Source organism: Ursus americanus, chromosome 1 (genome assembly GCF_024610735.1).
Source record: "Ursus americanus isolate L20-20 chromosome 1, mUrsAme1.1.p, whole genome shotgun sequence".
NCBI lineage: Eukaryota > Metazoa > Chordata > Mammalia > Carnivora > Ursidae > Ursus > Ursus americanus.
In genome coordinates, this window is record NC_142127.1 from 34411222 (window position 1) to 34434982 (window position 23761).

At 35.4% G+C, this 23761-nt stretch overlaps 1 protein-coding gene across 2 annotated transcripts in view; it reads left to right on the forward strand.

Annotated features, from left to right (window-relative positions):
• Positions 1–23761, forward strand: part of GALNT13 (polypeptide N-acetylgalactosaminyltransferase 13) — a 512016-nt gene that overhangs the window by 79073 nt on the left and 409182 nt on the right. For both annotated transcript variants that reach the window (XM_045781744.2, XM_045781753.2), the window contains exon 3: positions 2257–2502. In XM_045781744.2, the coding sequence (XP_045637700.1) occupies positions 2361–2502 (142 nt within the window). In that variant the 5' untranslated portion in view covers positions 2257–2360. The remainder of the gene's footprint in view (positions 1–2256; positions 2503–23761) is intronic.

Consider the following 23761-nt stretch of genomic DNA (forward strand, 5'->3'; position numbering starts at 1 on the left):
AGACATCTTTTCATTTTATGACAAGAGCCAGGGATGGTGTTGTTTATGTCTTTTATTATAGATCTTTATATAACATATAAGATCCTTTATTACAGGATCTTTTATTTTTAAGATATTCCTGTCCTAAATCTGGGGATGGCTATTTGGTAACCATCAGTGTTATATATACTTTGCTGTGAGACTTTTTTTCCACAATAGACTGAAGGGAACTAGTTCATCACAGGACCAAAGAAAGAACATTTGATAGCTTGAATTGTTTCATATCTCATATTCAATAAAGCATGCACAAAGTAGCAGGAAATATACATAGGGGAATCATTTCCTTGTTATCAGGTTTAGAGGCTGAGTTCCAATGTTTAGTTATAATATTTATAGAAAAATGAAGTTGGAATGAAATAAAGGAGATAGTTAACCTGCCATTTTTTTCAAGAAAAAATAAGCAAACAGATAAACCCCAAATATCGTGTATTCCTTCAATGTGCACATTTTGTACCTTTCATTTTTTTAATATTTATATGCTGAATAAATGTAAATTTAATGTGGATATTGAAAATAGATTCTTTGTTATAATTTTTTCCACTGTCACCCTATGTAAATTTTTAATTCATTGTGAGTCTGGGTAGGTTGTAACAGGCAGCAGCGTTTGTGTTGCTTTGTCATGCAAAGTCTGCTGCCATTAATTTGAAGAGCTTCTGCCTCCACAAATTGCACTTTGATGTTTTTATTTTGAGACAAATATTTATGAAATATTTCAAGTATCTTTGTATTTAATAGCTAGCTGTTTTTCCCAAATATCTTTTAAAACTATGTTATGTATTCACATCAAAGATTTTAAATTTAAGTTATTATTTTATTTTACTTAATTTTTTTAGAGAGAGAGTGAGTGGGGTGGGGGACGGACAGAGGAGAGGAAGAGGGAGAGGGAGAATCCTGAGCAGGCCGACATGACCCTGAGATCATGATGAGCCGAAATCAAGAGTTGGACACCCAACCGGCTGCCCCCGGAGCCCCACAGTTGATATGATTTTAAATGTAGCAAATGATATGAGAATATTTTTGGTTTGTTATATTTACTGTACATGACAGTAAATTAACCAGGTAGTTACTACTCTTTATAGTATAAATAAAAAATATGTTTATGGTATTAATTCTATACTTACATTGAATATCTCTCAATAATTGTGTACTTATCTGTTATGCCTTTTAGAATTTGTGCTTTGGTTATTTTAAGTCACTTTAATATTTTGTTTCCTCTCTGATAATTTTTTTGAACATACACTGTCCATTCTAAAATACACATTTGTTGTGGATACTTTCTATGCAGACCAGATGGGGTTTTTAAGGCTAAGTAACTGATGACTTATTTCATAAAATGGTCCTTTTTGAGAATTTGAGAATTTTTGTTTGTTTGTTTTATATGTTAATATTAATAATTATCTGTTCTGTAAGATGCTTGACAAGCATTACTGTGGGTAGTCCTCGTGGCAAATCTTTAGGTTTGGCATTGTTATTCTCATTTTGTAGATGAGGAAACAGAGGCTTAACAGGTCCCACAGAGGGGCGCGTGGGTGGCACAGTCAGTTAAGCGTCTTACTCTTGGTTTTGGCTCGCGTAGTAATCTCAGGGTGGTGAGAGTGAGCCCCGCGACCTCTGTGCTGAGCACAGAGCCTACTTGAGATTCTTTCTCCCTCTGCCCCCCACTTGTGCTCTCTCTCTCAAATAAGTAAATAAATTGTTAAACAGTTTTTTTTAAAGGAATCCACAGGTAGGAGTTGAACAGACTCAGGCCTGTCTGTGTGTCAAGGCTAGTTCTTAACTACTGTGATATGTTGTATTCCAGGATGATTTCTATCTCAGCGGTTTTGACTCCTCTAAAGTGCTGAGTCAGGGTCAATTCCAGGCTGCTCTGTTTGACAACCTGGTGCTCTGCAAAACGGCCTGATAGGGCTTTTTAAGAAAAGAACACAACCTGAAGAAATCAACTAGTTGTCAAGCGCCCAGCAGAGTAGTGACAGATCTAGGATTAGCTGTTAGAATTTGAGCTGCCTGGCTTGTTACACTTCTCATTTATTTAGGCTTTTTGTTCTGAATTCGAAGGTTGATATACACACACACAGACACACACACACACACACACACATATATATATATGGCAACATTAAATAAATCCTATATTTCATGTTATATCTCCTTTATATGAAAAACAAACTATACTGTAATGAAAGTTTCTTTTCCTTCTTCTTCTTTTTAATACAGTGGGATGCATCCTGCTTTTATCTTGGAGTTCACCCCTGTGGCTTGGATTTGTCACTGTAGCATCTGTCTTCGGTCTATGTGTTAACTAGAAATCAAGGGAAGACATGAGGAGGTTCGTTTACTGCAAGGTGGTTCTAGCCACTTCACTGATGTGGGTGCTCGTTGACGTCTTTTTACTCCTGTACTTCAGTGAATGTAACAAATGTGATGACAAGAAGGAGAGATCCCTGCTACCTGCACTCAGGGGTAAGTGCTTATGAAGCAAATGTTGCCTTTATAGAGATGAGAGTTGCGGTGACTCTTGACAAAACGTGAAACTTTGAAATAGGGATTTTTTAAAGCTATTGAGTTAGAGAGCATTTTGGCAGAACTACTAATGTATATTTAACCCTGGGAAAGCTGCCTTACTTGCTTGGCCTCAGGGGTCTTGTTGGAAGAAATGAGAAGAGTCAGCTAACCTCTAAGGTACCTTTCAGTTCTAATAATTCCAATGTGCTGTGACTGTATGGAAAGAACAATTTCGTGAACATTCAAATTGGACAGAATTTAAAATTTAGGCTTCCAGAAGCAATAGCCCTTGGAGGCTAAGCACACAACATAAAAAGGAAAAGCTACTAAAGTGAGATGGTGAGGATTGTAGCAAAATGTAAGGACACATGACATCCGTACAGACTTCCAAAACCAAGAAACGAACAAACAACTTTTTAAACAAAACACCTGTTGATGGCCAGATTCAGTCTGCGAGCACCAGATCATCGTCCCATAATTTCAAGTACATTATAAAGTCACTTTAACTCAGTATTTCCTTCTTTAGGGACCAGTTTCAATGACTACATGAGAAACATAAGGATTCTTATAAACAATGATTTATTAGGTCAAGCCATAGGGATTCACTTTCTGCAGTTATTCCAAATAATTTTCTTTATGCTTTTTGTTGACTTCTAGATTTATTAAAATATTTCCATAATATTCCTAGTATAGAACTGCTTCTAATGTACACAGGATGCTTGGAATTAGCTTTATTATCATTGAATTAAAAACATTGTTTATCTTGAAATTTAGTTTACATTAATTCTCTGCTTAGCAAAAGTTTTCTTTATAAATATGATAAAAAGTAAGCTTTGAGTCCCATTTGGAATGTTTGTACCTTTGAGAAAAGTGAATCTAAATTACTGACTTGGGTTTTCATTTGCTTAATGGATGTAGTCAGCTTTTAATGTTACAGATATTTTTGAGATTATTTGTTAATCAAAATATGTGAATACACAGAATTTTATTGATACTATTTGGTTATATGAGGCTTAGGAAACACAGGAGAGCATTTCCAAAAATTAGGTTTTGTTAAAAGAGTATTTTGAACTTTTTTTTTCTTTTTTCTGCTTTAGATTGCAGTAATGCTCTTGCACAATTGGAGAAATTCTGACTATCTTCTTCTTTTTCAAAATGAGTTTCTCTCACTATAATTTTTGACTAGCACAAAAAATTGAGAGAAAGTACTTTGGAAGTGACTGAGCCTAGACCCATTTAGGTAGTTTATATGCATATTTTATGCCTTTATACTGGAATTATTCAAAGAGGAGAACTTTATGAGTCCATCAGTTTTTGATAAATGAACATGGGATTGATATGCTGATCTTTGGTTAAAATCCCAGAAAAAATCCACCTTCTCTGCTTCTTTGTTAAATCAGTTGAGCTACTGCTTGGCTGAAAGTGGAAGTGTGTTTTGATGGATCTCATCCGTTTGGAACGATCACTTTGTCATTTGTTGAATAGAGACATCTAGATTGGTCACAAAAAAATGTCATCATCTGATTCAGCAAAACTATGACAGCTTATTCCGCGAGTACAAAAAAGTGCAGCTTTGCTGATTTAAGTCCTTAATGCTCAGTCTTAAATCTCAAAATGTGAAATTTAATGATGCAAGGCAAAAGTAGTAATTTTTCCTCATACTTAAGTTGTAAAATTAAACTATATTCTCCTTATTTTTAAGGCTTATTTAATGTTGTACATTAATATTTGTCTTGAATAAGTGGAAATAGCCTTTACGGTTTTAATTTTATTTTCTATTGTTACTTCTTATTTTAGAATCTTTATTTAGGATTTGTGCTATATATTTAAAATAGTATTTTATTTACAGGCAGACAATGCTGTGCAAACTGTACTTGACTAAAAATTTCATGCTCTGCACATGCTAAAAACAGGCTTTTTCCTTTAAAAAAGTTGATTCTTCTGGACTTATGTGTCCCCATTATTAAAAAAAAATGTTTGGGGTAGGTGGTTTCTCAGATCCTTTTAGTACTAAATTTTAAACAATTTTAAGTGCCCACTATTAGCATACACTATGAATTAATTTTTGAGACACATTTATTCATTTATTTATCAATTCATCAATTATTTAAGTGCCTATTGAATCAACACTTTGTACACATTAAGCTTACATAATGTTCTATGTCAACTATATCTCAGAAAAGAAGGGAAAGGGAAAGAAAAGAACATAGCCCAGTGATGGACAAAGGAAAGGAAGGTACTAGAATTTTTATGAAATAACAGAGATTACAGGATACTTCTGAATGGGAGAATGCAGAGGTCTTATAAGATTAAAGTGATTAAGACTGTACTATTGGTACAAGGGATCACAATGGGGAGCCAAACTGCGTAATGGAATAGCACAGAGACTCTAGAAGTAGACTCACATGTGTTCGCACATTCAAAATATGACAAGAGCACCACAGATCAATGGGGGAGGGAAGGGCTGTTTAATAAATGGATCTGAAAATAAGATGGTAATTCATGTGGAAAACATGAAATTGGGTCCCTAACTCGTGTCATAAACCAAGATAAACTTTGGATTTATTAACGTCAATAATAAAACTGCAGGGTAGGGGAGGGGCAGAGGGGAAAGGGAGAGTCCGTCCCCAGCAGGGGATCAATGACCCAGAGATCACAACCTGAGCTGAAACCAAGAGTCAGTCACTTGACCGGCTGAGCCACCCAGGTACCCATCTCCACAAAACTTTATATAACAATTCATTATTTCTGAAATCTTAACATTCATATATAACCCATCATTCATAGTCATACACTCAGGATTTCTTCCACTTAGACAAATATTTCCTAGTACTACTGTTCATAAAAATAAAAGCTGAAAATAACCCATAGATCTATCAATGGGAAAGTTGATGAATGAATTGTGATATATCAATATAACAGAATAGTTATATTAGCTAAAATGAATATATGAATGCATTTTGATAATATAATAGTTATATCCCTCAAAGATGATAACTAATGATATAGTTTGAAAAGCTAAAACTAAAATTTAAAAATATACATTTTAATAATATGTAGAGATGCAACAAGCCTCTATAAAGCAAGCAAGATTAATTATGATAATGGGATTTAGGATGTTTATTTTCATGTGTTGGGAGAGACAGGTGCATGAGATGGGGATGAACATTTTGACTGACTATGGGGCATTAGTAGTGTCTTAGATTTTTTTCTCATGTGGGTTTGATGTGTCTATTACATTATATTACATGGATAACTAAATGAATAAGAGCCACTGAATGGATTTAAAAGAGCAGACATGATCACATTTGTGTTATGGAAAGATCACTATGGATTCCATGTGGAGAATGGATTGGAGAAGAGTTGGTCTCTCTAGGGAGGCTGTGTAGGAAGCTGTGGTAGTGTCCCATGAAGTCTGTGTAGACAGTGATGCCTACTTAGGGCAGAGGAATGGTGGTGAGGTGTGACGGAAGTGGGTAAAGTGAAAAGGTATTTGAGATATGGGAGCTGGGTATATGACTGGCTCTGGCAGATATAGGATATGGGAGTATCAAGGAAGAATCTTGAGTTTCTTGAGGGCATTATTTGGTTCAATTTCCTGAGAGGGGAAAAATGGAGGAGTAGATGAGTTGAGGGTGGACACTGAGTTTGTTTTAGACATGTTGAATTTTAGACACCTGTTAGGCAACTGAATGGAATTGTTTAGTAGGAAGTTGGCTACATTATTAAACTCCAAATATCAAACTTAAAAACCAACACTTCTGTGGAAATTTTTTTCTAAAATGGATTGCAATTTTTCTCTTCTTTATTGAAGAGTAAAGCATATGGAATATAATTGAATCTTTGTTACGGAGTCAGCATTATCATTTTCACACATCAATTATTAAATGATGCTGTTTAAAAAAAGATTATTTCAGGGGTGCCTGGGTGGCACAGTGGTTAAGCGTCTGCCTTCGGCTCAGGGCGTGATCCCGGCATTGTGGGATTGAGCCCCACATCAGGCTCCTCCGCTATGAGCCTGCTTCTTCCTCTCCCACTCCCCCTGCTTATGTTCCCTCTCTCGCTGGCTGTCTCTATCTCTGTCGAATAAATAAATAAAATCTTTAAAAAAAAAAAAAGATTTTTTCAGGGACTTTATGCAAGCACATAGACCTGTTCCGATATTAAATACAGACATGTAAATCCTTTTTCTTTTCCTCCTTACTAAAGGATTGCTTTTTGATACCGTAAGTACTTGTTAGGGGAGCATGTTAACTTTTTCATGCCACTATGGGGCCACCTAGAATTAAAACGCACTGAAGGATATTTCTAACTCTTAACTGGTATGGAATACTAACTAGTGGTACTCCCAAGATGAAAGAATTAGATATTTGAGAGAAGAGGTATTTAAAAAGACCAGTGCTGCTGTCTTGAAACACATCTAGAAACACTTTGGACAAATTTGAGGCTGTGTGGTAGGTTTACATGAGCCCTCTGCCAAAGCGGATCCTACTCTTTGCTGACCCACTAAGGGCCTATGTCTGAGGGCCAGTTAATTAATATTTCTGGGTCTCGTTGCCGTCTGCAAAATTAAATGAATATGAGTCATGATTTTAAAAATCCTGGTCTTCAAATGAATGATTATATGTTTCTAGCTATTTTTTTTTTTCCAATGAAACTATGACAAACTCTTTTACTATCTAACTTTTGGTCAGTCCGTAAATAATGTGTGATCTGAGATGAGAAGTAGTGATATGGAAATGATACGAAGCAAGGATTTTGCTTAGAAACCCCAGAGGCAGGGCACCTGGGTGGTTCAGTTGGTTAAGTGCTGGACTCTTGATTTAGGCTCAGGTGCTGATCTCGGGGTAGTGAGGTCAAGCCCAGTGCCAGGCTCTACACTAAGCAGGGAATCTGTGCCAGATTCTCTCTCTCCCTCTGCTCCTCCCCCCATCTAAAGTAAATACATCTTTAAAAGAAAAAAGAAACCCCAGAGGGGTTCCTATTATTACAGAGAACAGAAAGGGTATAAATTTATGATATTCAAGATGGGAAGGAACCTACCTTTCTTTACCTGATCCTGAGTCGTTAGCGTCTTGCACATACTTAGGGAATGAAATGAAATTTACTTTAAAAAGGGGAGGATATCTAAGAAAGAATTGTTGCTTGTATGTAAACAAAGATAAGTACATAGCCAATAGTGATCACAATAATAATAATTATAGGCTCTTAACTATTCTAAATTATTTGCAAATGTTGATTCATTAATTTTTTGCCAAAAAGTCTGTGAAGTAAGCATTCTTCTTTTACATATGAAGAAACTGAGGCAGAGTGAGTGTATGGGAAAAATACTCCTGTGTTTTCCTTTACTCACACATACAATACCACTAATACCAGATGTGTGGGCCTTTTCTCCACACCAAGCAATTGTCTATATCAGCTGAGTGTCCTCCAATTCTGATACTATCTACTTGGTGTTAACATCAGATCTCACAAGGTAAGGGCTCAGTCCCATAGGATTGCCCCCACTTCAGATACCAATTACAAGTCCCAGATTGTTACCTGTACTTCTGATCCACAAGCTATAAATTGGGGTTTCCATGATGCCCTCTTGACGTTTGGTGATTCTCTAGAATGTCTCACAGAAATCAGAAAAATGGCTACTTACATTTATCAGTTTATTATAAAAAATATGATAAAGGACTGAAAGTTCCAAGCCTGTAATCATGGCTGGGTCTTTCTGATGACCAGTCCCCAGCCAGGAGTCATTTAGGAGCCCACCAAGAGTTGCCTCATTAGAACAAAAGATACTTCTTCTTTTTTTTAATATTTAGTTTTTAAGTTTAAATTCAAGTTAGTTAACATATAGCATAGTATTGGTTTCAGAAGTAGAATTTAGTGATTCATCGCTTACACATAACACCTCGTACTCACCTCAACAAGTGTCTTCCTTAACACCCATCATCCATTTAGCCCATCCCCCACTTCCCTACACTCCAGCAGCCCTCCCTTACAAAAGACATTTCTATCATACAGGAAATTGCAAGGGATTTAGGAGCTCTGTGTCAAAGACCAAATATTAGAACAAGAGATGCTCCTAGTGGTCTTATTACTTAGGAAATTACAAGGGTTAGAGATGCTCTCTGCCAGCAACTGGAAGTAGAGACTACACACACGGACACACACGGACACACACACACACACACACACACACACACACACACACACACACTGTATATATATTTTATATATAAGATTAGTTTTTTTCCATGGTGAGATTAACGGGGAGTGCCAGAATTTTCACAATCAATAGAATAGGATTTGGTTATTAGGTGTTGGTTATTAACACCTTTATTAAATAAAGGACTCTGTTATCAATAAATGTCAGTTTGTACTAGAGTTCAAGTCATGCTTTCATTTGGATACCAGGATGGAATACATATTCTGAAAATTTGAAATGACTGTTTTGTCTTCACTCAGAGGCACTATGGACCCTGCTAGATCTCCCTGGCTAGTAGGATATATAAATTCCAGTCAGGAAAATATTTCCTAGGGATCCTCTGATTTCAGATCATTTATAGAGCAGTATCACTTTATCTGGCATTTTAAGGTTTTTCAAAGTTACCGTTAACCATTCGTGTCCCTTAAAACCTTTTCACTGCGGCTCTGAATTGGGGAAAATCAGGAAAATGAATGGAATTGCTGACCAGCGACCCCAATTTGATATTTCCATGTTTCCCTTCATCCTGCCTGGGAGAATAACTGTTTTTTGTTTTTTGTTTTTCCCCTTCATAAATCCAAGGACACAGGTAGCCTTGTTCTCTTGGAGTCTTGACAGTGGACTATTGCATCAGCCCTTCCTTTTATTTATCTCTAGATGATCTCCTCATAACATTAACAATGAGCCCTACAATCATATAGTAAACAGTGAATGCTTGTTGGTTTTGTTTGATTAATCTTTGGTGCTTCAGAGAGGAATTCCTGCATGCAGGTGTGAGGGAAAACTAAAGACTGGTGAAGTAAAGTGTTAAAACTAACACCAAGTTTTCCTTATTTTAAAAAAAAAAATATGGTTTCATCTTTTGGGGGCAGGGAAGGTGAGTGGGATTGATTAAAATGCATTGTCGGTATTGGAATTGCCCTTAATAAATTATGATGACTGCTGGAACTTTCAGGCAATAATATTTATAGTCATACAAAAAGTAGGGCATATAGACACAGTTTGAATGGAGAACATATATTTCCCAGATACTTTTCAATCAAATTTAAAACTAGCGTTCAAAAATCTATGGGCCTTATAAAATTATGGCCCTTGATATTTGCTTTGGCCTTTCATGCTTTATCCATAAGTCACTCTGATCCCTCTGCCAGTCCACATAGACATGTTAATGTTAAGAATGAAAATGAATTGTTATAATGAGTAATTATTAGGTTTACTGTGTCAGGTGTTCTACATATATTGTTTTGGTAAATTCTCAATGTAGCATTGAGGATACGTACTATTATTATCCTCATTTTCATATGCGAAACTGTGACCTAAAATGGTTCAATTAAATTCCCCAAGGTTGAAAAACTGGTAAGAGGGAAGAAAGGACTCTCAACCTGGTTTGTCAGACTTCTGAACCCAGACTTTGAATCATATTCTATGCCCCTGAATTAGGTGTGCCTAGACTCCTTTTACGTAAAAGAGTCACAACATTTATATGCTAATTTATGAAATATTTACACAAATAAGGATATTTCTGTAGTACGTAGAAGGAGGTGGCCACTGACCTTGGGTAAAAAAATATCTTATTTAACATACTTAAGAGAAAAGTATTCTGGCAGGCTCACCTTGCCTTATTTCAGACTTTAGCAATTTTGCATTTATTGAATCTCTACAATATATTAATTTATGTTGCAATTTTCCTCAGCAGTTCTCTTTGGGGCTAAGCCTCTGAAGTCTTAGCAAGAATAGTTAAAAGTCGTAAACAGCAGTGAAACATTATTTTTTTTTCCCAAAGCTTAATAGGACCAATTGGTACAATTCTTTCATCCATTTATTCAATGAAAGTACTGGGCTAGATGTTCTGAAATATACAGAATTTAAACAAATAGAACATTTGCCTTCAAGAATCACAGCCTGGTGGAGAAAGGACATATATGTACACGATGTAAACTTAAATAACTGCATTACACAATAGGAAGTAGTGGCTTTTGTGAGAGGGATACCAAATGAACTACTAGGAGAGCCCTTGAAAAACATAAATTACATGGACATGTGAAAATTGGGAGGGAGTGAATACAGGAGGAAATAAAATGCCAGAAGAAAGCTATTGCCTTTTTCAAAGTGAGGCTATAAGAGAACAGTGAATTGGTTGATTGAGGCAGAATCAGACATAAAGGAGATTTCTAGATTTTAGGTTGAAAGTTGGAATAGAGACAGAGTTTAAAGGACTTTGAGTGCTGGAGAAAGAAAAAAATCTAACTTTGTTCTCTAGGAAATGGGGGACCACTGAAGGTTTCTGGAAAAGGAAAGATGTTGATCATCAGCTGGTGGTTTAGAGGGAGAGTGTAATGCTGTTAGTTACATATGCAACACAATAGCATGAACACATTTTTATCTTTATATAAAGTCTCAGACATTAACGTTTTATTCATTAATTAAAACGACTTGAATTTCATGGTAAGTTAATGAAATATTAAGTCATTTAAATTGTTCATTTTGCAAATTAGTTGGAACAAGAACATTTCCATTTCCAAATTCAGATGTTGTTTTAGAAAGTTTACTACTCAAAATCTTTACTAATTTAGTATTAAATAAGCTGAGACAATTCTTTCAATAAACATTGGAATGCTTGATTTACATCAGAGCTGGGGATAGGAAGATAAAGAAGCCATTCTTATTTTCACGTTTAGAAAGGGAGAAGGGCATGAAAAAATGTTCAAAATCATTAGCCATCAAGGAAATTCAAATCAAGACCACACTGAGATACCACCTTACGCCAGTTAGAATGGCAAAAATAGACAAGGCAAGAAACAACAATTGTTGGAGAGGATGTGGAGAAAGGGGATCCCTCCTACATTGTTGGTGGGAATGCAAGTTGGTACAGCCACTCTGGAAAACAGTGTGGAGGTCCCTTAAAAAGTTAAAAATTGAGCTACCCTATGATCCAGCCATTGCACTACTGGGTGTTTACCCCAAAGATACAGACGTAGTAAAGAGAAGGGCCATATGCACACTAATGTTCAGAGCAGCAATGTCCACAATAGCTAAATCGTGGAAGGAGCTGAGATGCCCTTCAACAGATGACTGGATTAAGAAGTTGTGGTCCATATATACAATGGAATATTACCCAGCTATCAGAAAGAACGAGTTCTCAACATTTGCTACAACATGGACGGCACTGGAGGAGATAATGCTAAGTGAAATAAGTCAAGCAGAGAAAGACAACTATCATATGATTTCTCTCATCTATGGAACATAAGAACTAGGATGATCAGTAGGGGAAGAAAGGGATAAAGAAAGGGGGGGTAATCAGAGGGGGGAATGAAACATGAGAGACTATGGACTATGAGAAACAAACTGAGGGCCTCAGAGGGGAGGGGGGTGGGGGAATGGGATAGGCCGGTGATGGGTAGTAAGGAGAGCACGTATTGCATGGTGCACTGGGTGTTATACACAACTAATGAATCATCGAGCCTTATATCGGAAACCGGGGTTGTACTGTATGGTGACTAACATAGTATAATAAAAAATCATTATTAAAAAAAAAAAGAAAGGGAGAAGGGAATTCAGAATTGTATGAATGAAATGTCAGCATATCAATGCTATACATTCAGGAGGAAAGAGAATATATGACATGAAAAGAAAAAAAAATCAGTAAGACATTATCTGTCTTTTGAGGGCTGGATGTAATTTTCAATTCCTTAAGGACTTGAGTTGATTGAGTAGAGGGTGATGGGCGAAAACTATTTGCCAAATAGTCCACCAACAAAATGCGAATGGACATATTTCATCTTGAACAACTGGAAACCATCATTGCTGAAGGGCTCTACTGCAGCAGAGACAACTGGCTATGTAGAATTTTTATCAGTTTGATCCTCTTCTATCTTTAGCACCTAAACCATTGCCTGGCTCATAGTGGCAATGAATAATTATTGAATGAATGAAGAATGAATGCATGACTTGTTTGATACTTTCCAAGGGTTCTTATGATTATAGAATGTGCAGTTTAAGTTGATGATTAAGAAATTTGAAATAATTATCATGGCAAGTATTATTTGTTTTTATTGTTTACATACATAGTCCAATCTATTTCTTTTATCCTTTATTGGTACATATAATATGATTGACAACCCAAATTGACACATTTATAGCCAGGGGACTGTCTTTTTTCCTTCAGAATTTGTCTTGTGTTACACTGAACATACTGTCCCTGTGATGCAGGGACATATAAGATCACTGCATGTTGACATGTGGCATTTCTCCAGATAGAACAGGTGTATCATGTGGGATACGTGGAATGAATCAATACATAGAGGACACAGAGGAATGTTTATAGAAGTTAGATTAAGGACTTTTGAAAAAAAGATGTAAGTATGTGGTAAATTTAATTTATCTGTAAAAAGAAGATAGGGGAAATGGAGATGATGGAAAATGAATATAAGAAAGTAATACTGGAAAGCTTTAAAAATGAAAAATCCAATCAAAAAGGAAAATTATGGAGAATAAGATAATGTAACTGTAGAACAGGAGCCATGGTTAGTCAGTAAGTAAGGCTATATGTAAATATAGCTTTGGGAATGATTGAGGAGAGTATTTGGTTAAAGAATATTTTTTTAAAATAAATTTTATTGAGGTATAATAGAATGCTCAACTTGAAGCGTACAGTTTGATTAGTTTTGACAAATGAATCCCAGGGTTCAACCTCATAATCAGATATGTACCCCAAAATATTTCCTTATACCCCTGTGCAGTCAATTTCCTCCACTCTAGTTAAAGACAACCACTGATCTGGTTTTGTGACTATTGGTTAGTTTTGCTTATTCTAGAAAATCTGATGAGTGGAAACGTACAGTATGAACTCCTCTGTATCTGGCTGCTGTATCTGCTCAGCATAAGGGTTTGAGCTTAATCTATGCTTATTGAGTGTATCAGTAGTTATTGCTGAGAAGTTTCCTATTACTTATCGTACATACTATAATTTGTTTACCCTTTCACCTGATGTCGGACATGAGTTTGTTCCACAGCTGTTATGCATAAAGCTGCTGCATTTGTACAAGAATCTTTGTGTGGACATATGTTTTCACAACTCTTGGGTAATATCAAGGAGAGGTAGTGCTGAGTCATATGCTAAGTGTGTTTTAATTTGGTAAGATAATGCCAGTTTATTTTTTCAGGTTGTTAAAACTATTTGCTATTCTTATCAGTAACATAAGAGAGATCTGGTTACTCCACATCCTGGCCAACACTTCATAGCCAGTGCTTTAAATTTTAGCTATTTTAGTAAACTTGTGATAATATCTCATTTGATTTAATTTGCATGTCCTGGTAACTAGTGGTATTGAGTAACTTCTCATGGTTGCTGTTTTTTTTTTTTTTTTCCAGTCTTTTATGAAGTGTCTGTCAAATGCTTTTGCCTATTTTGTAATTGAGTTGTTTGTGGCTTGCTTTTAAAAATTTTTTAAAAATAGTGTCTTTCAAACAACAGAGATTTTTAATTTTGATGAAGTCCAGTGTATCATTTTTATTTCTTTCATTGGTCTTTTAGTGTCCTAAGAAATATTCGCCTATACCAATGCCATGATAACTTTTTTTTTAATCTGTGTATTTTTCCCAGAGGATTTATGGCTTTAGCCTATAAGCTTTGACTTAATTTTTGAGTACGGTGTGAGAAGAGTCAAGATTACTTTTTACCTAAAATAAAAACCCAGCTGTTCCAGAAACATTTGTTTCTTAAAGATAAAAAAGACATGGTTTTAGAAATAAGCATGATATTTTCATGTATATTCCTCAGTATAAACCTATACATTTTCCTATTTTTAAAGATTTTAGTTAATTATTTGAGAGAGAGAGAACATGTGTGTGCATGAGAAAGAGAGAGGACTTGCAGGAGAAGGGCAGAGGCAGAGAGAGAAAGATGCAGATTCCCTCTGAGCTGAGTTGTGAGCCTGCCTCAGAACTCCATCCTAGGACCCTGGGATCATGACCCAAGCTGAAGGCAGACACTTACCCAACTGAGCCACCAACATGCCCCTATTTCTTATATGAATGATTTGATTACAAATATTTGAGTTTACGTTCTCAAATTCATTGCATATCATATATGTGATGTAAATTTTGTTATATAACTTGAAAAGTACCCAAATGTTACTAACCAAATCTTCTTTAGTCATTTTGATTTGAAGGCAAAAGAAAATCTAACATAAAACTATGTTTAAAAAAAGTACTGTTTTTCTTTCTTTCTCTCTTTCTCTCCCTTTCTTCTTTCCTTCCTTCCTCCCTTTCTTCTTCCCTTCCTCCCTCCTCCCTTTCTCCTTCCCTCTCTCCCTCCCTCTCTCTCTCTTTTCTTTTCCTTCCTTCCTTCCTTCCTCCCTCCCTCCCTCCCTCTCCCTCTCTCTCTCTCTCTCTTTCTTTCTTTCTTTCTTTCTTTCTTTCTTTCTTTCTTTCTTTCTTTCTTCTTCTCTTCTCTTCTCTTCTCTTCTCTTCTCTTCTCTTCTCTTCTCTTCTCTTCTTTCTTGATTCCATTCATTATTTGACAGAGAGAGAGAGAGAGTGTGTACAAGCAGGGGGAGCTGCAGGCAGAGGGAGAGGGAGATGCAGGCTCCCTGCTGAGCTGAGAGCCCTATGTGGGGCTAGGTCCCAGGACCCTGAGATCACGACCTGAGCTGAAGGCAGATGCTTAACTGACTGAGCCACCCAAGCACTCTAGTACTATTTTTCTACAATAAGTATTTATTGTAGAAGAAATTTAAAATACAAATAAAAATAAGAAAAATAACCAGGAATTTCACCCAGAAATTGGCATCATAAGATAAAATTTAATATTTTAACTTTTTTGATCAATAGAGCATGAGTATTTTGTACTACATGAAATATTTATTCAAAACATTTTAATGGCTGCATAATATTTTATATGTATATACTATAATTTTCATAATTAACTACTTTTTATTAATTTTTGTAGATCACTTCTAATTTTTTTTAACCACAGAATAATGTTATAAAACATTTTTAGGAAGCTTGAAAATATTGAAAATGTTGCTGATTATATTCTTAAGCTAGATTCTTGGTTATGGGATTTACTTTTTTAAAGGTATACATACTTTTCAAAGACTCTTCATATTTGTATCTTTGTTTCTTTGGTAAAATACCCAGTAGTGCAACTGCTGGGTCATAGGTTAGTTCTATTTTCAACTTTTTGAGGAACCTCCCTACTGTTTTCCAGAGTGGCTGCACCAGCTTGCATTCCCACCAGCAGTGTGGGAGGATTCACCTTTCTCGGCATCACCAACATCTGTCATTTCCTGACCTGTTGATTTTAGCCATCCTGACTGGTGTGAGGTGGTATTGTGTTGTGGTTTTGATCTGTACTTCCCTGATGCCAAGTGATTTTGAGCATTTTTTTGTTGTCTATTGGCCATTTGGATGTCTTCTTTGGAAAAATGTCTGTTCATGTCTTTTGCCCCTTTCTTGACTGGATTATTTGTTCTTTGGGTGTTGGGTTGGTAAGTTCTTTATAGATTTTGGATATGTCATTTGCAAATATCTTCTCCCATCCTGTTGGTTGTCTTTTGGTTTTGTCAGCTGTTTGCTATGTAAAAACTTTTTTTGTTGAAGTCCTAATAGTTCATTTTTGCCTTTGCTTCCCTTGCCTTTGGAGACGTGTCTAGCACGAAGTTGTGGCTGAGGTTGAAGAGGTTGCTGCCTGTGTTCTCCTCTAGGGTTTTGATGGATTCCTGTCTTACATTTAAGTATTTCATCCATTTTGAGTCTATTTTTGTGTATGGTGTAAGGAGATGGTCCAGTTTCATTCTTCTATATGTGGTTGTCCAATTTTCCCAACACCATTTGTTGAAGAGAGACTGCTTTTTTTCCATGGGATATTCTTTTCTGCTTTGTCAAAGATTAGTTGACCATAGAGTTGAGGGTCCATTTCTGGGTTTTTTATTCTGTTCCATCGATCTCTCTGTCTGTTTTTGTGCCAGTGATCTGAAGGGGCACCTGCACTCCACTGTTTATAGCAGCAATGTCCATAATAGCTAAACTATGGAAAGAGTCCAGATGTCCATCGACAGATGAATGGATAAAGAAGATGTGGTGTGTGCGTGTGTGTGTGTGTGTGTGTGTGTGTGTGTGTATATATATATATTATTATAAATTATAATATATAAAATATATTTATATAATATTTTGCTAAGTGAAATAAGTCAACCAGAGAAAGACAATTATCATATGATCTCACTGATATGTGGAATCTAAGAAACAAAACAGAGGGTCATAGGGGAAGAGATGAAAAAATAAAACAAGATGAAACCAGAAAGGGAGACAAACCATAAGAGACTCTTAATCATAGGAAACAAACTGAGGTTTGCTGGAGGGGATGGGGGTGTAGGGATGGGGTGACTTGGTAATGGACATTGGGGAGGGTGTGTGTTATAATGAGCACTGGGTATTATATAAGACTGATGAATCACAGGCCTGTACCTCTGAAACCAATCATACATTTTATGTTAATTAATTGAATTTAAGTTTAAAAAATGTTTAAAAAAATAAGCAAAAGGCTCTAATGACTTCCTGGAAAGACTTATAATCTTCACATCTCATCATCAGTGTATAGACCACTTATCTCACCACAATATTTATAATTTTAATGAGAGTACTTTCTTTTTTTAAAGATTTATTTATTTATTTGAGAGAGAGAGCAGGACAGATAGACAGAGGAAGAGGGAAAGAGAGAATATCTTGAGCAGACTCCTGCAGAACATGGAGCCCAACGGATGCAGGGCTCCATTCCACAACCCTGAGATCATGACCTGAGCTGAAATCAAGTCGGACAAAACCGACTGAGCCACCCAGGTGCCCCTAATTAGAATACTATTAATCACAATTTTTTAAAGGTTTCACCTTTTATTGTACTTACATTTAAATGTTACCATTAAATACTGAGTATAAATATGCTGGCCTTATGTACAGATTTTTGAAATAAAAAAGATAAATGGATGGTTGGCTTAAAAATGTGGTATATTAGTCACTGTCAACAATGACAAAATCTAAGTAGTGGTAAAATTCTGCCTCTATACTATGACGCATTTAGTGGTACAAGTAAACTCCTTGGAGACGGGAAGGAAAGTGTAAAACTTTGAGCCTCAGTTGAAGGAAAAACCTGTCCAGGAATGAATGGAGAGGTCCTTGTAATCCCCAGTTCTTTTGGTTTTTCTGTTTTTAAACTTTTTTTTTTTTAATTGAATGATTTGATCCATATGTATTTTATTTTTGTGTAGGAATGAGGATGTCTTATTTTCAGTAATTACTTGTGACATGTATATCTTCCCTCTCATTACTGATTTGTTGTAATGTTAAAATGAACATGTGGAAAATCTTTATATTTACCTAGGTCTTTATATCTGCGTATTCATTTGATTCCATTGATTGTCTGCTAAATCATTCCCAGAGCTAAACTATTTTGATTATTTAACTTTATATTATCTGATGAAACACTTGACAAATTTGCAGACTGCTCTAGTGTGGAGAATGAGAATACTGCAGTTCTAACCTTGGCTTTGCTACTCAGTGTCTTCCCCGTATCACTCTTGATCTGTAAAATGAGAAGCTTGGTGCAGACTTATTCTTTTTCCATACTTAAGAACTATAATTTTTTTCATGATAACAAATGGGAAATATTATGTTATTACTGAATCTTACCATATTTAAATATAAAAACGTCTGATAAAATAAAATCAGGCTGTGGAAATGTACAGAATATGCATCTAAAAACTATATTTGGCATTACTATAAGCAGTTTCCTTTATTTTATTTTATTTTATTTTATTTTATTTTATTTTATTTTTTGTTTTGTTTTGTTTTATACTTTTTGGAAATACATTCAGATGTGTTTTCTTATAGGTCTGTCATACCGATTCCATTAGGTTGGTAAATATGAGTGGGGATATTGGACATAAAATATTATAATGGCAAGAACACTGATGTTATGGGTCAAAGATCTGGATTTCATTATGGTTCTGTACTTAACCAAAAGTGTGACCCAGGTAGAATTTCACTTCTCTCTTTTACAGATTAAATAGATATACTAAAAAAATTTCTTTAAGGATCATAAAAGACAGAGAAAGACAGTGCACAATATTTACCTGAAGTTAATAGCTCTAAAAACAAAACCTTGTTCTTTAAAACCACTTTTCAAATATTGTTTAATTACAAATCACTAAAATATAATGTATGATTCTTTCTTTGGAAGATAAATCCTTCTTTCAATTTATAGTAATGCATAATATTTATTTAAAAAGTGTTTTTTCAATGTGGAAAAATATAAGAGAGGATATAAATAACATGTACAAGCCAGCCACAGATAGACTATTTTAATTAGAGTTTTGGTTTATTTCTTTATATTTTTAATAGGGATTCTACTTTATTTTATTTCCTGTACCCTGCTTTAATTCTCTCGATTTATATTTTCCACATTTATCTGCATCATCAAATATTCCTTAAAACAATTTTATTGGCTGTATATTATTCTAATACATCATAATTTATGTAAGCATTTCTCTCTGTCTTTTAAAAGGGGAAAAAATTAAAAATCTTTCTTTACTAGTTCCTCATTTATAACTGCCCTTATTATTCGCCACCAGATAGTATGGTTCTTTTGTAGTCTTCTCTCCTTTAATCTGTGAATTGTAATTTATTTCATTATTAATGTGCCTATTCCGAGCATGCCTAATTCTACCTATTATTTATTATATGAGCTGTGAACTAGATCTCAAAAGATTCCATTCCAGGAGGTGAGGACTGTTCTTGAGGAAATTGGCACCCTTGCTCATTGGAAGGATTCTGTGCATTCACATCTTCACCATCATTAGAGCTACCACTTATTGTCTTCTTTACGCCAAGACGTAACACTCCAAGCACCGTGTGCTGTATCATTAAGACTTCAGATATCTCTTTGGAGAGGTTAAGGGAGAATGATCTTGGCAGAGTTTTTTTTTTCTTTTTTCTTTTGTACTCCGTGTCTTTTTTTTTTTTTTTTTTTTTAAGATTTTATTTATTTATTCAGCAGAGATAGAGACAGCCAGCGAGAGAGGGAACACAAGCAGGGGGAGTGGGAGAGGAAGAAGCAGGCTCACAGTGGAGGAGCCTGACGTGGGGCTCGATCCCGTAAGATCACGCCCTGAGCCGAAGGCAGATGCTTAACCGCTGTGCCACCCAGGCGCCCCTGTACTCCATGTCTTTGAATTAACTCTCTTCAATACAGACCACACCAGTCAGATTCTTCCTACCGTGACTTCACCAAATGTGCTTTTATGAGAGCCACTTTATGAAGTCTCCGTCTTGTTAAATCCAAATGCCAAATCTCAGCCTTTAACTTACTTGACAATGAATAACATCTGAAACAGCTAGTGATTTCTACTTCCTTGTAATATTTTGTTCTTGTCTTAAAGGCTGTCAGACTCCCCTGATTTTTTACCTCACTGACTGCTCCTTCTCAGTCTCCTTTACAAGCTCTTTCTCTACACCTTACGTGGGAATGTTGAGGTAACCCAGGAGATAGGATTCAATTTATCTGTTCTTTATCTGTGCTTACTCCTTTAGCGATCTCATCTAATCTGATCTATTTGCTTTATAGGCTGTCTTATAATTTTACAACTTCCAAATTTATATATGCGTCACACACTTTTCACCTAAATTTACATTTTAGACATTTATGACCAAGGCTTACGTGATATAGTCTGTTGGATTCTAAGACATATCTCAGACTTACTGAGTCTAAAATTGAACTTTTGATCCTCCACCAAAAGCTTCTCTACCTGTAGTCTTCTCTCTCAGTTTTTATCAGAACCAACACTCCAGTTGCTTGAGCCAGAAATCTCAATCATCCATAACTTTTCTTTTCCCCACATTCCATTTTAGCAGATCCTATTTATTCTTCCTTCAAATGTATTCAGAATTCAAATACTTCTCACCAGTTCACTGGTTTCCCTGCTTTTATCCTTGCTCACCTGTAATCTATTCTCAGCAGACCAGCTAAAGTGATTCTTTTAAAACCTAAATCAGATCATGCCATTCCTATGCCAAAACTACTTCATTAACTCTGTCATTCAGAGTAAAAGTGAAAGTTCTCAAATGGCCTAACCAAATTCTAAACACCTGAACTGAAGTCACCACCAACCACAAGTCCTGTTAATCTCCCCTAGTTCATTCTACTCCATTCACCCTGGCTTTTTTGCTGTGGAGTTTGTTGGAATATGTCACCTTATGGCTTTTGCACTTACTGACTCTTCTGTCTGTAATGTTCTTTCTCTAGGTATCCTTATGTCTTACTTTTCTCCCTCATTTTTCTTGGATATTTCCTCAAATGTAACTGATAGAGTGTGGCCACTTATGGCATTTACTATTTGAAAATATAAATTGTTCCTTGTCCCTGAAGTCCTTTTCTTTCTTTTCTGTTTTGTTTTATCCTACTGCATTTTTTACCACCCAAAATATATATTTTTCTTATTTACATTATTATATTTTCTCCCTCCCTGCTGACAACAATAACATCAGTCTATGTAGTTTACTGCTATGATTCTGGTGCCTATGAGTGCCTGGCACATCAGATGTGTGAATGAGGCAAGGAATACTGAGAGATTACTTGCTTTATGCTACCATGATAAAAGGATCTGTAGAGCAAAAATTCAACTTTTGTTCCAAAAATAAATTACCGCTGGAGAGAATCATTTCAAGACTCTAACTAGAAATCTTTACAGAACATAAATAGTATATAAATGTGATCAATATATAAAGAAAGCATGAAGTTTTCAAATATTGGTTTTCTATAGCTGAAAGAATAATGCTTTTTTCACCTAACTTTATAATAACAAAAACGTGTGTATTATTATTATCACATGTGCTATTTTTCATGTTTCATACAAATTGGTAGAATATTTCTAACAAATTGGTGTTATGGGTTGAGTAGTGTCTGAAAAAAATTCATACCTACCTAGAATCTCTAAATGTGACCTTATTCGGAAATTGGATCTTTGCTGATGTTAGTTAAGAGACCATACTGGATTGGGTTGGATCCTCAAGTAATGACTAGTGTCCTTAAAAGAAAAAGAGTGACCAGAGAGAGGTGCACAGAAAGAAGACCATGAAAATGAAAAGAAGACCATGTGAAAGTGGAGGCAGAGACTAGAATTATGCTGCCACAAGTCAAGCAATACGTTCCAGGAGCTGGAAGAAGCTAGGAAGGAATCTTCCCTAGAGCCTTTGAAAGGAGCATCGCCTTGCTGATAACCTGATTTTGGACATCTAAGCTCCAGAACTGTGAGAGAATAAATTTCTGTTCTTTTAAGCCACGGAATTTGTGGTAATTTGTTATGGCTGCCCTAGGAAACACACACAACTAATAACCATTTTCTAAAATGTTCCACAGCTGTAAAAGTACAAGAGGGAAGACATGGCTTGTGTCAAATCACAAAGTAGTTCAGTCAGAATACTGAAGATGATATAAAGGAATCTTCATCAAGATTAAAGATGCTACAACAAGTACACTCCTCCAGTCTTTTTAACTTCCATATCAGGGTAAAAATAAAATATTTTAGAGTTCTCTGAAGATATGAATATATATTTCAGAAAGTCACCTATACTAGAAAAGAAGTTAGGAAATATTGAGAATATACAACTTTTATTGACTTACATAAGCAGACTTCTGGAATGATCATTTATAATATACAATTTGAAGTTCTCACTTCTCATGACCAAAGGAGCTACAAATGAACTGGAAGCTATGTCACAGTATGTGCATGTAGCTCTTTATAGTAAGTACCCAGGGTAAAGCTTAGTAGTATGGATCACTCAGGGTGATCTGTGAAATGGCCTTATTGATAGAACTCACATAACATTTTGGAATTGGTATCTGTATGACAGAGCAAATGAAAAGAATGATATAAAGATAGTTATTAGAGTTTTACGGCTTGTAACAATCTTATAAATCACCTAGTGTATTTTTAAATTTCTCAGAATTTTCAATAACGTAGAATACGTTTTTCAAATAAAATCTTATATAAATATATCTTATCAACCAATAAAATAAAATATACAACTCTTATGAATAAAGGAACGGTTAGTGGTCCATAGCCTTTTTTGTTTTGGTGGTGGTTGTTGTTAAAGGAAAGGTTGTTGTTAAAGGAGATTCAAGATGAATCAGTTATCAAAGGTAGACCAGTACTAGAAGCCAAACTAAATCTATTGAGAACCTTGAGGATTCCAACCTAGTGCCCTGTTCAGAAATTATGGTTACTGTGAAAGGGCCTGTACAGTTTGCAACCTTGCTTTTGCCCTCATGAGTTTTATAATATTTCTTCCTGAAATGTATCATTATCACTATACCTAATATCATTAAAAGTTACTGATGTTTACCAAAAATTACCCCAAATCCATGAATACACTATTTTTTATGTGTTCTGATGGAATATATTTTGTAGTTCAGTTACTAGAAATTAACCTAAGATTTCTGCAATCCTAAACTGAAGGTAACCCATTTTTCCTCCCAATCTCCCAATCTTCTTCCATGATAATATCTTTATTTTCAGGCTATTTGTGTGCATTTTTGTTGTTCAAACTAAGGGCACTTTGTATTTAGGATTAAGATCCATCTGTGACTCAGGAAACCATCTGCCAGGGTGTCTTTCATAGAGCAGGTATAGAACCAACATTTGGTGAATAAATAAACTTTGATCTAGTTTGGATACCCTTTTCCACTTTTACTTTATAGTGGTTCTTTGAAGATCTGTAAGTTGTCTGTGCTATTCTCATGCCTACCAAGTGGAATGAAATGAGCATGGCTATATATAGATGATCTTATCACTTGACATAAAATGTCTGGAAGAGTCTGTTGATGGCTGTTATGAACATTGTGTGCCCTCAATAAATATTTGTTGAATGAACATTAATAATAGGTCTGCATTTCAAAGCTGAAGACTAATTTGATGTTGCCAGTGATTTATAGACTTTACTTTGACTAGTTCCTGAAATTATCTT